This window comes from Rhinatrema bivittatum, chromosome 8, assembly GCF_901001135.1.
Source record: "Rhinatrema bivittatum chromosome 8, aRhiBiv1.1, whole genome shotgun sequence".
NCBI classification, from domain to species: Eukaryota; Metazoa; Chordata; class Amphibia; order Gymnophiona; family Rhinatrematidae; genus Rhinatrema; species Rhinatrema bivittatum.
The window spans coordinates 200,438,115-200,450,677 of NC_042622.1; the positions used below are offsets into that span (position 1 = coordinate 200,438,115).

Consider the following 12,563-nt stretch of genomic DNA (forward strand, 5'->3'; position numbering starts at 1 on the left):
ATATAATCATGTAATAAAACAAAACTCAGAATAAAAACAATGGAACAAACTCAAATATAAATAAATAATAAAACATGCTAAGCTATAAATAAATACACCATCATTAAAATATGGTTTCAAAATGCCATCAAGCAGGAGGAATAAGATCACCCAATGGAAGCGATATCTACATTTTTCCTATTCTTGCTAAGATTTGTCTGTAATGTTTATTGGAATGTCTGGATGCAGCTCTTGATTTGGATATTTGGTGGCTGAGGTTTTAAGTTTTCCAAATGAAGACTCGCTGATCAACATCTGCTACAGTGATGGCCTCCATCACCTCCACTAAGAGGCCTTGCCATCTTCAACTTTGCTTCTTACAAGCACAAAAGCGAACACCTAGGTCCCCTTCCCTGGTTTATTACCAAGCTTTGTAGTAATCCCCACAGCCATCAAGTTTTTAGTGAAAATGTTGTAAATACTCCAGCCTCCCCAAGCTCACTGAAGGCTGGGTTCTGTCAGGATTGATGGGGTTTAAACGGGTTAACCTAGAAGGCAGAAGAGCCACAGTAGATACAGTCAGAAAAAGGCCAGGGGGCATTCAGCCTCCAGTTGCCAAGCAGATGCACCCTCTAATGGTCCCACCGGTTTAGTAGAGGGTGTGCCCTGACGGGAGAGAGGTTATAAAGAGGGCAACAACCTTTGCTGGTACAACAGGCTCCTGCGTTACATACTCTGGGACGTCTGTAGTCAGCTCCAGACCTCTGTCTTGGGGTCCTAATGGAGCCTTCTCTCCGGAACACGTACACATACATACAATATATGCACATCCCAGAAATTCCCTCATGTACTGAAAAAGTAGTGTAAGCAGGACACGGAACACAAAGGGGGAATTTTCAAAGGCATTTGACAAAGTCCCTCATTAGAGGCTTCTACGAAAACTAAAAAGTCATGGGATAGGAGGCGATGTCCTTTCGTGGATTACAAACTGGTTAAAAGACAGGAAACAGAGAGTAGGATTAAATGGTCAATTTTCTCAGTGGAAAAGGGTAAATAGTGGAGTGCCTCAGGGATCTGAACTTGGACTGGTGCTTTTCAATACATATATAAATGATCTGGAAAGGAATACGACGAGTGATGTTATCAAATTTGCAGATGATACAAAATTATTCAGAGTAGTTAAATCACAAGCGGATTGTGATACATTACAGGAGGACCCTGCAAGACTGGAAGATTGGGCATCCAAATGGCAGATGAAATTTAATGTGGACAAGTGCAAGGTGATGCATATAGGGAAAATAACCTATGCAGTATTTACACGATGTTAGGTTCCATATTAGGAGCTACCACCCAGGAAAAAGATCTAGGCATTATAGTGGATAATACATTGAAATTGTCGGCTCAGTGAGCTACTGCAGTCAAAAAAGCAAACAGAATGTTAGGAATTATTAGGAAGGGAATGGTGAATAAAACGGAAAATGTCATAATGCCTCTGTATCGCTACATGGTGAGACCGCACTTTGAGTACTGTGTACAATTCTGGTCACCGCATCTCCAAAAAAGATATAGTTGTACTGGAGAAGGAACAGAGAAGAGTGACCAAAATGATAAAGGAGTTGGAACAGCTCCCCTATGAGGAAAGGCTAAAGAGGGCTGTTCAGCTTGGAGAAGAGACAGCTGAGGGGGGATATGATAGAGGTCTTTAAAAACATGAGAGGTCTTGAATGAGTAGATGTGACTCTGTTATTTACACTTTCGAATAATAGAAGGACTAGGGGGCATTCCATGAAGTTAGCAAGTAGCACATTCAAGACTAATCGGAGAAAATTCTTTTTCACTCAACGCACAATAAAGCTCTGGAATTTGTTGCCAGAGGATGTGGTTAGAGCAGTTAGTGTAGCTGGGTTCAAAAAAGGTTTGGATAAGTTCTTGGAGGAGAAGTCCATTAACTGCTATTAATCAAGTTTACTTAGGGAATAGCCACTGCTATTAATTGCATCAGTAGCATGGGATCTTCTTAGTGTTTGGGTAATTGCCAGGTTCTTGTGGCCTGGTTTTGGCCTCTGTTGGAAACAGGCTGCTGGGCTTGATGGACCCTTGGTCTGACCCAGCATGGCAATTTCTTATGTTCTTAAAACCTGGTTTTAGGCATGTAAACAGGCTTTTTTTTTTTTTTTTTAAACTACCCAGGGGTCATGCACGTGAAAGTATGCATGGAAGCGATTTCACGCGTACTTTTATGTATCCTTCAAAGAAACAGCTTACATCCATACTTTGGATTTTCGTAGATATGGGCATAAATGTGTCCACGTATACGTTTTCACCTTCTCCCAAGCAGGTGTGAACGTACGTACGTGCACGTACCGTGTAGGGCTCCCGGAGTCACCCGCAGAAGTCTGCTTTGAAAATTCAGGCTGAAGCCCTCGTGTACTTTCCCCCTCTGCTGGCTGTAAGAAAGTTATTGGAACACAAACACACACACACATTGTAATCTCATAAGCCTTCCTTCCCTTTGAAAGTAGGCTACGGCCTTTGGGGACCTAGAAGTGGAGGTGGGGTAGGAGAAGAAGGAAAGCAGGAGGAAGTGCGAGATAAAGAAGGAAGCAACAGTGTGAAGAAAGAGAAAAGTGCATGTGTTCTCTCCAGGTCAGTAGAGTTACTGCACTGTAGGCTGTGCCTAGGGAATAGAGCAATGTCAGAAGGTTTATACTGTACTGCTCTCCAAACACGATCAACATTAAGGGGGCTGGTGCTGCGAAGGAAGAACCTGGGACCAGAAGGCGTCAGAGATAATTTGCAGCTACATTCGGTGACGAGAGCTGAATAAAAAGCAGCCATTAGTATGAGCCAGGGCTGGGTTCCAGGGTTCTCAGCAGCCAGGGCAGCTTTGGTGGTGCACACGCGAACCAGGGGCTGCAAGGAATCTGTCATTTCTGGCAGCTGTCTGGTCTTAAGATCGCAATGGCAGCTTTGCTTCGTTGGGAACTGGAGGAGATCCGAGCTTCGCAAGCTGGCTCCAGGCCCTTCCGCCTGCTCTGAGCTGATGGATGACTCCAATATCAGCAGCAGCCATGAGGATGGATGGTTTCAGTTAGCTGCTCATTTTAAGAGCAGGGGAAGTTGCGTCAGCCTACAGCAAGAGTAATCTGCTGAGGGCTCCACTTTTCAGAGTTTCTGCTGGAACATCCCATTACGAGAGACTCTTAGACAGCATTGCTGTTTCCTAGCCAAGTGCTTTCTGCCTGGGTCTTTTTCCTAAGTTGGCTCTCCCATTTATTTATGTTTTCACACTTGTCTCAAAAAAAAAAAAAAAAAAGCAAGCATTCATTTTTCTCATCTCCACTTGTAGAAAATTCTTTCCAAGTCTCACTTCATGCTAGATTTGTCTTTTCAGTTTTTTTTAATTTTGTGTGGGGGAAGGTGAAGAGGGCAGGGGCATTTGGCTCAGCGAGTTCTTCCTGCTCCTTTTGAGCTTCCAACTCAGGGGCCGATGCAATAAATTAGCGTAAAAAGCAGGCGCTGAACAATCAGCACCCGCTTTCTTAACGCACCTCAGGTGCCCTGGGGGGGGGGGGGGGGGGGCGCCATGCAATATTAAAATTAGGGGGTCGCGTTAGCAACCTTGCTAACGAGAACCCAATCGGTTTTCGTGACTCGGCCGTCCGCTGGTAAGGAAAACCGACGCTGAGGGTTCAGGAAACCAATGCTTGTCAGTCGAGTGTCCGTTTTCTGAACCCGACTGTCTTTTTTTTTTTTTTTTTTAACTTTTTATTTCTTGATATTAAGTAAGAGGCAGTACAGAAAAGCAGTTTTTTCTGCTTTTCTGTACTTGTTTTAGATGCGCTCAGCTATTAACGCCTGCCTGGATGACAGTTAAATGTGCGTCCGAGACGCACATTTGTTTTTCCGCATCGGGAGTGAATGGCTAATAGCCTCATTCACGTGCATTTGCATGTGATGAGTGCTATTAGATTCATTCCGCGTTGGACGCGCGTTGAATATGCGCTAATCCCCTTATTACATTAGAGGATTGATTAGCGCCTATTCAGCCCGCGTCCAGCTGCGGGTTATACAGTGCCCTCGGCTGAGCGCACTGTATTTATTTATTTTATTTATTTTAGTTTTTTCTATACCGGCATTCGTATTGCATGGGCCCCTGAGTGAGAAAGAGCCTCTGCTGGGCTACAGATCTACGAGCCTTCATTTGCCACTACTGGGCTATTCCCCTCCAATTGATAACCTTCTGTAACCCAATCACTGCAGTGATGGTTCTTGGCCAGGGCTCCCCTCCAGAACCTGGTACAGCCCCCCCCACCCTGGGTCCAGCCCGTAAGTGAACAGCTGGAATTCCATCCCCCCCCCAAACCAGGGAGCTGGGCCTGGGGAACTGAACCCAGTTTTCTTCATGGCAGCATGCAGCACAGTCACTGAGCCACCAGGCCGGTCCATGGTTTAAGTCTTCAAAGTTCAAAGAGTTGTGTGTGGCTTAAACAGGAGTTTTCCTGGATGTTTAGAAACATAATCAGCAAACCAGGCTGCAAATTAAGTAACGCCACTATTTTTTTTTTTTTTTTTTTAATTACTGAAAACTTCTATACTGCTTTCTTCAAAGGAACATATTGTCTGTCACTTTTTAGGATACGCATTCCTTTCATACCAAGTCAATACAAAATATTCCTACTGTAAGGATTACCAACTTGATCCAGTCCTGGTTTTACCTCACTGCAGGCCTCTCTCAGGGAAATAAGCAGGCAGTGGGGAAGAACCAAGTCAGGACCAGTTTGTCAGCTAGAAAAGAAAATGGAGCTGGCTGGCAGTCCTCCTCCTTACCAGCACAGTGTTACGAGAACTCATGAAGAAAAACTGGTAAACAGGCTGCAGCTGGTGTCCTTTTGTATTGGATTAAGAATGCTCCTGGATACGGTCTGAAGGCTCCTGCGCTCTTTGTCGGGATATTGCAGACTTTTTCCATCTCTTTCAATAGAGGTAACAGCTGTTATATTTGTTTATTCTGTAAGAACATCTGCCATACTGCACAGTAAAACAACCTGTAGGATTGCTTTGCTCAAGGCATTATTTTTGACTTGCGAGATGACATGGATGGATTGGTAGGATAGCAGTTATGTCACAGATCTGCAAACCTGTAGACCCCCCCCCAAGTCTGATGCGCCAACTCAAGATCATACTGTAACCTTATGGAAATTCCTTACATTCCCCCTCTCTTGAAATTTAGATCAAAACCTCTTTGATGGAGAGGCAATTCTAACCTGGTAAATTCCCAGTGCCTCTGTCGCTTCTCTGCTGGTTTGCCTGCTCCTGCATGGACTGTGTGGCCCCCCACCCTGTCCAGTTGATATCATCATCGGCCAACCTTAAAAGCCGGCCTGCTGTGAGGGGTGGGTTGCTCCTTTGGGAGCTATCACTGAGTTTGAGGCTTTGGCAGGGACTTGTGATGTTGGGTGGATTTACGTTGTGGGAGAGTCTATTATGATGGGAGGTTAAGTGCATTAGTTATGTGACACCATTTAGGTGGTCTGAGCCATGATGCTAGGTTAGCAATGCATTTTTTGCATTTACTGAGGTACCTAGTTTTAGGGCTGTATTATGTATTGTATTTTATTGATATATTTGTATTATGATGCATTTATTTTATTTAAAATAATTTCTATTCCACCAATCCACGATTCTTGGTGGATAACATTAAGTACATAAACATGAGTCAAATACCAACACATATTACATATTTGATTACTGTTATTAGTCGATGAAAACCACTGTAGGAAAAACTTGTTTTGAGAAAGGGTGGTACCAAAGCAAAACATACAGCAGGCAGGAAAACCACTAAAGTCAATAGCAGAGAGGCAGTATGCACCACCTAGAATCACCAGCCATCATGCACCGCAAAAGATCAGAATTCCAGTAGCTTCTGCACACACCCTCAATAGGAGGAAGCCATTAAAAATGAGGCTGTAGGGGAGGAGTGATGATGTCACAGGACGAGACGGCCACTTAATTCCGAGCTCTCAGTCACCTTGAGCTTTTTCAAGTAGGATCGCTACTCATCCTCCTCACCTGAGGCTATTTTTTACATTGGACTGAGATATTAACAATCACAGATGGCTTTGAAGAAAAAAGGTCCAATTTTAAGCATTTCTCCTATGTTAAATTTTCTATAGTAATTGTCTATAGTAATTTTCTATAGTAATTGTCATGCGGTGGTGCAGCAGTTATGTACTTTTTTCTTGGGGTAAGAAAAAGGAATGGATGCATCGGCGGAGACACCAACTGTGGAACTTGAGCTAGCACACCGATCATTAGGGCCAAAAGTGGGAAATAAACCCAGAGACAATATAGCATGTTTCCATCGTTTCCAGTCAAAGAGAGAGTTTTCTGCAGCGTGAAAACAACAATCTTGGCTCTGGGAATCTCACGCTGTCTGTTGTTCTCTGATCTCTCGCCGATCACCATAAAGCAGCATCTGGAATTCCAGGAAATAACATCTGCGTTTTGTAAAGAAGGATTTCGCTATGTTGGCTGTTTCCATTTGGGATAGCTATAACGATTTGGGGATCGACATCAGAAGCCCAGTCAATAAGCAATGTGGTGGCCATTTTGAAGGAAGTGGGCATTGTGGTCAAGGCGACAACTCTTCCTAATATTCTAGCTGTTTCTGTACGAGAGAATACCCCACGTTGGCAAAGAGTGGGGAAGGGAGGATGGAGACTCCGTAGACACTCTGGCGACTCCCTCTCTTCTAAGGAGAATGGAAAAGGATAAACTGTAACTTTCAGGATCTAATTAGGACATTCTTTAGAGTTCTCCCTACTCACTATGGTGGGATGGGTTGATTTTGGAGCATCAGCTTAAAGATTATGTTTATGTGGTAGGTGTTAGTGGATTATTGTTTTTGGGCTCGAGGGGACTTTGGTTTTTGTCCTGTATATGTTCTCGCCTCCCTCTGCGTTAGCAGCACTGCTATGGAATAATAGCAGTTGGGTTAGGGATGAGGGGGTGTGGGTGTGGGAATTTTTTTTCTTTTATATTTCCATATTGAGGTGATGCTTTGGAGTGCGAGAGCTATGGTTGAGGGAACCATGTGCGTTGTTAATATATTAATGGGGGGGGGGGGGGATGCTTTGAATATCACTGAGCATTGGTAGTTCTTTTTCCAGTAGGGTCATTCCTGTATATTGATACTAGTTTCTGATAGCTACTACCAGTATTCTGTCTCTCAATGTTAAGTGATTGAATACTCTGCGTAAACAGAAACTTCAGGTCAGAAGTTCAGGATTCTGGGGCTTTTATTGTGCTCTTGCAAGAAACACATTTAAAATGTCATTATGAGCAATTATTAGTATGGCCTACTTTCTCTTCCTGTTTTTCTGCTCCAGCCTCTAAATCTGCTAAATATACGGGGGATGGGATTTTATTTCTCAAAAATGCTGAACGCTCCATCAAAACGTCCGTGGCTGACCCAAATGGTAAGTTTCTTTCTGTAAAATTCAAAGCTGGGGGGGAGGTTTACAACTTATTGAATGTGTATGCTCCTAATAGCCATCTTTTTGTATTCTATTAGTCAGCTGGTAGATAAGGAAGGGGAGGGATATCTTGTTGGGGCTGGGGATTTTATTTTAACCCTTCCTCTGCAGTTAGATAATTCTGGAGGTTGCGGTTTGGGTGTTAATTCTCACAGAACATGCCTGACATGAGAGGAATTATTCTTTTTATTCTAACCCTCATAAATCGTATTCTAGGACAGATATTTTCTTAGTTGATAAGGTGGTCCTTGGACAGATAACTCAGGTGGAGATAGGCTCCATTACATGGTCAGACCATGCCCCCCATCTGGTTAGATTTACAAAGTGGGGGAGCGGATATGGGAAACTTAATGACATCCTGCTGGCGGACGAGGGTTATTGCAGACAACTGGCAGAAAATATTAGAGAGTAGCTAGATAGTAATGATATGGGAAATAATACTCATCTCTCTCCTCTGTGGGACTGCTTAAAGGAAACCTTTAAGAAGAATGAAAGGTTACAGCAAAACTGCACTTACAAGCAGAAATGTATTGCAATAAGGCTAGAGCTGCAAAGAACATTATTCAATTCTGTATTTAAAATAGCAGAGAGCTAGGAATACCTTGCAGTCCTTAGAATTAGACAAAATTACTTTGCAGCTTAAATTGGTTAAGCAAGAACATTTTGCATGGGGGGGGGGGGGGGGGAACAAGGCCAGTAGATTATTAGCGCAACGGTTGAAAAAACACATCTCCCAAAATCAGATTACTGGGATTAGGAATGTCGATGGTTCCCTATTGACTTCTCCTTCTGACATTAGAAATAGGTTTCAGCACTTTATGGGGAGCTATATAGTGCAAATACTTATATAAGAACATAAGAACATGCCGTTCTGGGTCAGTCCAAGGGTCCATCAAGCCCAGCATCCCATTTCCAACAGTGGCCAAACCAGGCCACAAGAACCTGGCAATTACCCAAACACCAAGAAGATCCCATGCTACTGATGCCAGTAATAGCAGTGGCTATTCCCTAAGTAAACTTGATTAATAGCAGGTAATGGACTTCTCCTCCAAGAACTTATCCAATCCTTTTTTAAACACAGCTATACTAACTGCACTAACCACATCCTCAGGCAACAAATTGCAGAGTTTAATTGTGCGTTGAGTAAAAAAGAACTTTCTCCGATTAGTTTTAAATGTGCCACATGCTAACTTCATGGAGTGCCCCCTAGTCTTTCTACTATCCGAAAGAGTAAATAACCGATTCACATCTACCCGTTCTAGACCTCTCATGATTTTAAATACCTCTATCATATCCCCCCTCAGCCGTCTCTTCTCCAAGCTGAAAAGTCCTAACCTCTTTAGTCTTTCCTCATAGGGGAGCTGTTCCATTCCCCTTATCATTTTGGTAGCCCTTCTCTGTACCTTCTCCATCGCAACTATATCTTTATGAAATGCGGCGACCAGAATTGAACACAGTATTCAAGGTGCGGTCTCACCATGGAGCGATACAGAGGCATTATGACATTTTCCATTTTATTAACCATTCCCTTACTAATAATTCCTAACATTCTGTTTGCTTTTTTGACCGTCACAGCACACTGAGCCAACAATTTCAATGTGTTATCCACTATGATGCTCAGATTAATTCTTATTTAGCAACTATTAACCTTCCAAGAATTACTGAGGAGGAGAAATTAAACAAGTGATCAAAGATCTCAAAGTGAATAAAGCCCCGGGTTTAAATGGATTTACGCCCCAGGTTTATAAAAAAAAGTTTCATCTTCCTTAGTGACCCCATTAAGGGTGATGTTTAATTCTCTATAGGAGGGTAATTCCCTATTTCCTGGATTTAATTTAACGGGCATTACTATTCTATTCGCTTCATGTAGGTCACTTCGGCTTATCTCTTTGATTAATGTTGATCTTAAAATTTTAGCAAACATTTTGGCTAACCATCTTAATAGGGTAATGGCTAGACTGGTGTACCCTGATCAGGCTGGGTTCATACCCGGCAGGATGGCAGCGTACAATGTGCGTAAAATTATCTACCTTGTTTGGTGGGTGAAGAGGGAACGGGTCCCAGTTGTCCTGCTCTCTGTGGCTGAGACATGTCGAAGGCTGAGAAAGCACCATGTCGAAGGCTGAGAAAGCCTTCGACATGGTGCACTAGTCTTTCTTCCTCTTTCGCAGCTTAGAACAGATAAATTTTGGTCCCTTGTTCTTAATTGGTTAAAGCAGCTTTACAATGCTCCGACAGCCACAGTCAAGGTCAAAGGTTCTTATTCGGTCCCTTTTGCTACTCAGAGGGGGACTAGACAGGGCTGTCTTTATCTCCTCTGTTTGCTTTATTTCTTGAACCCTTAGCAATACATATCCGTAAATCTACTAATATCTGTGGGGGATCTGTGGATAGAGAACTGTAAGTTGTCTCTTTTGGCAGATGACATCCTGTTTACTATGACAAAGCCTGATCAATCTTTAGCTGGGGCCATGGATGTTCTGCATGAGTTAGTAGTACATCAGGATTTAAATTAAATTTGGATAAGTCTGAATTGCTCAGTATATCCGTTCCCGATGATCGACTTCCCCTGTTGAAAACTTCTTTCCATTTTAAATGGGCCACTCAGAAGATCAAGTATTTGGGAGTTTATATAAGTAATAACTTGGATGACTTATAGAAATTACATTTCTCCCTCTAGTAACAAAATCTTTCATGATTTGGAAACTTGGTCTGAGTTTTCACTTTCATGGTTGGACAGAATACCCACTAGAAAGATTAATGTCCTGCCTAGGTTTTGTTAATTTTTTCAATCTCTCCCTATCCATATATCTTCAGCGATATTTAAGCAATGGCAGAAGCCTATTTTTTATTTCATTTGGAAGCGTAGGCCTCCTAGAATAGCTAGAAATGTTATGTATCATCCCTAAAGTGAGGGGGGGGAGGGGGGGTCTGGAGGTCCTGCATCTTGGTTACTATTATGTGGCTGCCCAATTGAGGGCTATTTTTAATTGGAATAGGAAAGGGGAATCAAAAATTGATTGGAAGTATGCCACTGTGGGCGATGACTTGGCAACCCTTAAACTGCTTACCTCTGACAATGGGTAACACCATTGAGTCAATGGAAACAATGGCAGCTCAAACTAGTGGGGTAAAAGAAAGTATTTTTTAAAATTCCTCCATAAAGCATATCATCTCTTTTCCGGCAGGTGGGCATGTGCAGTCTTTTAGCAAATGGGCTGAAAAAGGAATAGTATGTTTAGGACAGTTGTGGGGGGGGGGGGGGGGGAGGGGGTAGGTGAATATTTATCATTTACGGCCTTACAAGACAGGTTTCACTTGCAAAGCACTGATATTTACCCCATACCTTCAAACTCATCATTTTATGGCAGCAGAGAGACTTGCTTATCGGTAAAACACAATTTGAACACTGGTGTGGTCATGTAGACAAAATGAAGGGTTTGATAACTTGCCTGTACAATTACCTTCATAAAGATCGCTGTGAGAAGTCAGCCTTTAGGAAGGATTGGGAAAGGGATTTAGGCCGTGTTTATCACAAGAGGAATGAGATGGGATATTTTATAACACCAAGCGGGGTTCTATTTCAGCGTTGTCATCTGAAAATAGCTATAAAGTGTTATTGAGATGGCATCTTACTCCTGTCCGTCTCCACAAGGCTCACCCTAATAAGAGATGATCTAGGCTGGAAAGGGTGTGGAGGGAGAGGAACCTTTTTTTCATTTGTGGTGGGAGTGTCCAAGAGTGGCTCAATATTGGGAGATATCTACACTCATTCATGAGGCAATTCTCGAGTATATAAATCTTTCCCCTGAGTGTGTGCTATTAAATTTGCCCTTTGTTATTTCTGAAGAAAAGGGGTGGCCAATTCATCAGATAGTTCTGGTCGCAAGATGCGAGTTGGCTGCACTTTGGAAGTTAACTGTAATCCCTTCTAAAACGGCAGTTTTACAGAGACTTGAGAAGATTTGTGGTTTAAATAGGCTGACAGCACTGAAGAACCATACTCTCTCGAACGTCCAAGCGGACACGGGGCCCCTTTATCCACTGGGTTTTCCTTGTAATAAAGTTTCTGGGTCCAGCATCGGGATATCAGAGAGCAGTTATAAAATGGTATCCTGAACTTGGGGGGCTTATTGCTTCCCATGGGAATATTGGCTATACATGGTTTTCTTGGATGTTGCTAGCACTTTATTGCTATCTTCACAGTTTGTCACACTTGTATTACAATATACTACTCGGGGGGAGGGGGAGGTGGTCCTTGTAATAGAACTAGGATATAGCGTATTGCTGCTTGGGGGTATTTTCGACAATTATCTGATAACAAAAAATGAGGTGCAGTATCATAGCATTGTTTTTGTTATGTTTATTGTACATTGTTTTTCTTGTACATTGCTTATTTCACTGCCATAATAAAGTACAATTTACAAAAAAAAAAAAAGAGTGTAACCTATGTAGCGTTTACACAGCTCACACAGCAGATTTAAACCGAATCCAAGAACACGACGGCAGATAAGGCCCACAAGCACTTACCTGATTCATCTCCTTCTTGGTAGCTCCAAACTTGTAGTGTCCCAGTAAGAACGGCCACACCTCTTTCCGGATGTCATGGTGCACGCCGCCATAGTACACCAGCCTTAGCAACTCTAGCTCTTTGTAGTTCTGGGAGAGGGCAGAAGGGAAGGACATGACGCTCATGTAATGAGCTTGCTGCTATATTTCTGTGCCACTAAGTAGAAGGAGTTTTTATTTATTTATTTATTTACTTTGCAATTAGCTGACAAGATAAAATCTATGCCTGCACTCTAACGTTTTCACTCATCTGACAAAGAAATAGTATCTTTTCTATTTTTACTACATCAGAGAAATGACCAATGGAATACAGTTGGAACAGAGTGAAGAAGCAGCTTAGTGGTTAGAGCAGCAGGCTGAGAGCCAAGGAAACCCAGGGTTCAAATCCTGCTTCTCCCACAGTTGTTCCTTGTGACCTTGGGCAAGTCACATTAACCTCTGTTGCCTCAGGTTAGATCGTAAGTCCCCTTGGGCAGG

At 42.7% G+C, this 12,563-nt stretch overlaps 1 protein-coding gene across 2 annotated transcripts in view; it reads right to left on the bottom strand.

The window, feature by feature from the left end:
• Window positions 1-12,563, bottom strand: part of SGSM2 (small G protein signaling modulator 2) — a 270,962-nt gene that overhangs the window by 41,327 nt on the left and 217,072 nt on the right. For both annotated transcript variants that reach the window (XM_029612532.1, XM_029612531.1), the window contains one exon: window positions 12,048-12,176. In XM_029612532.1, coding sequence (XP_029468392.1) covers window positions 12,048-12,176 — 129 coding nt within the window. The remainder of the gene's footprint in view (window positions 1-12,047; window positions 12,177-12,563) is intronic.